This window comes from Limulus polyphemus, unplaced genomic scaffold (genome assembly GCF_000517525.1).
Source record: "Limulus polyphemus unplaced genomic scaffold, Limulus_polyphemus-2.1.2 Scaffold10806, whole genome shotgun sequence".
Classification (NCBI taxonomy): Eukaryota; Metazoa; Arthropoda; class Merostomata; order Xiphosura; family Limulidae; genus Limulus; species Limulus polyphemus.
In genome coordinates this window covers 11,904-14,121 of record NW_013676416.1, presented here as the reverse complement: position 1 = coordinate 14,121, position 2,218 = coordinate 11,904, and the positions used below count along the sequence as shown (strand labels likewise).

At 27.5% G+C, this 2,218-nt stretch overlaps 1 protein-coding gene across 1 annotated transcript in view; it reads right to left on the bottom strand.

Moving 5' to 3' along the window:
• The window catches only part of LOC111083709 (elongation factor-like GTPase 1), a gene marked incomplete at its 3' end in the record, with an annotated part of 8,965 nt that overhangs the window by 2,931 nt on the left and 3,816 nt on the right, over positions 1 to 2,218 (bottom strand). Inside the window, exon 2 of the mRNA XM_022380369.1 lies at positions 356 to 463. Within this exon, the coding sequence (XP_022236077.1) occupies positions 356 to 446 (91 nt within the window). The remainder of the gene's footprint in view (positions 1 to 355; positions 464 to 2,218) is intronic.

Sequence of the window (2,218 nt, the reverse complement as noted above, 5' to 3'; positions counted from 1 at the left end):
TGCCATATTGCATTTTCTTAAGTTTTTATGATAAAAGACCAACATTGTATCTAATGTTACAGCTTTCAAATGATTTATGTATTTTCAAACCTCCTGCTTAGAAGCCTATTCCACAAACCATAAATATTTAAACTTTCAGAACTTACCATTATTATTATTGTTTTTAATTAATTAATTAATTATCATTTGCCCATACGGCTCAATACTCCGGTGACCACTAAACGAAACGTAACCTCTTGCCACGAGCAGGGTGAAGGAGGATTGTTTAATCTTCGAGCACCCTTGATTAGTAATTATTTCTTAGGAGATAATTACTTTAAATCAAAATAACTGCCAGGGAAAAACGAAAACTTACCATGGTCTACATGTGCTAAAATACATATATTTCTTATATTCTTCCTATTCTGCTGCAATTCAATTAACTGTTGAACAGACACAGTCCTCATCTTTGTATGTATAAAAACTGCCAGGATAAAAAAAAATGTTAAACATTTAATTCCAAAGTACAAATATCATTAAAATATCTTACAGCTTAGCTTAAAAAATATTCAATAAATTAATCATTTGAAAGAAAAAAGTAATTTCAGATGCAATTCTGTAATGAATACTACGAATGGATGAAGTTTTAAGAAACATCAGTGTCTTTCATGAATGATAATTTGTCAGAAACTAAAAAAACAAAGTATTTGAAACCACTAAGATCACGCTAAATTTTCTTAGTTCGAAATTGGCAAAAATTAAACCTTATCAAGAGGGTAAGAGAGTACAATAACAGTACAGTTGTAAAGGTTCATCATTTTCATTTAACTTTTGTCTTATAACTTAATACAGTAAAAATATAAACTGATTTTCTAATGTGTAACAACACATAAGTGTCCTTTTATGTATCATTACACTGATAATTAGATATGTTAAGAATAACAATAATATTCCTGTGAGGCTGTAACTATAAATTGCTGTCTGCCTCTAACTCTTTTGGTCTCTGGCTCTGACAAAATTTCTATTCCAACCAAGAATTAAAGAGTGGTCATCTTTCAGTGTCATCAGTAGATAATTTGTTTCACATGTGCTGTATAATTTTACATAACAATTCTGTTTGTAAAACTCCAAGTCTATTTGTTACTTTACAATTTACAACATCAGGTTATCTAGTTATGGTAGCAATGATATAAAACACCTAAATAAATGCTGAATGGTGATTGTGAACTGAATACTAGATGCCACGTTTACCAGAGTAATCACTATTCCTGATATTTCCTTATTACATAAAACTACTACAATAAATTGATTTTGAAATATTTTCTATTAGAGAAAGATGATCAGTATAGAAGTGTTTTTTTTTTCTCCTCTTCAACTAATGTAGCTTCTAATTCTTCAAATTACAAATACTTCCAATTTTCATTTTATGCTTTTTCCTAAAGCATCTTACGATTGGAAAACATTTCTTGTTTTAAAATAGCTTTACTTTCTACAACTTAATTACTTTTAAAAAATATATTACAATCACATTCTTCTCAACATTTGCTTTTTTCAATCAGAAAACAATTATAACAGTGAATCAATTTTGTAATACATTTATATACATATATATAAACCATAATTCAAGATGAATAATGTAGGAAAACTTGAATTCTTTTTTTTTTACTAAAACTCTTCTTTTTATTCTAATATTCTGATCTTTCTCTCTAAGTATTCTTTATGTATTTTACTTTTATGCAGTTTCAGACAGATTTTATTTCCAAACATAAACAACTAAATTGATGTTAAAAAAAACAATGAAGTAAGAAATGTCAGGATTAATGATGAAATTTCTTATTATAATGTTTGGTGTAAAAAAAAAACTTGAAAATTCATGAGCATGATGATTTATATCCTAATATCTGAAAAACAACTGAATGAAAGAGGGGGAGTGACTAATTTTTAGGTCACCGTACAATAGTAAAATTATTAATAATTAAAATACTAATAGGCTGATTGCTGATCACAAAACAACAGAGTTGAAAAAGGAAAATTAAAGAGAGTTACACCATGTATCATAGAACATTTTATGCTATGTTCAAAATCAGTGTGAAAGAAATGCTAACATTTCTACAATAAACATGATTTTCTTACAACTGAAATGCTAACATTTCTACAATAAACACGATTTTCTTACAACTGAAATGCTAACAATTTCTACAATAAACATGATTTTCTTACAACTGAAATGCTAACATTT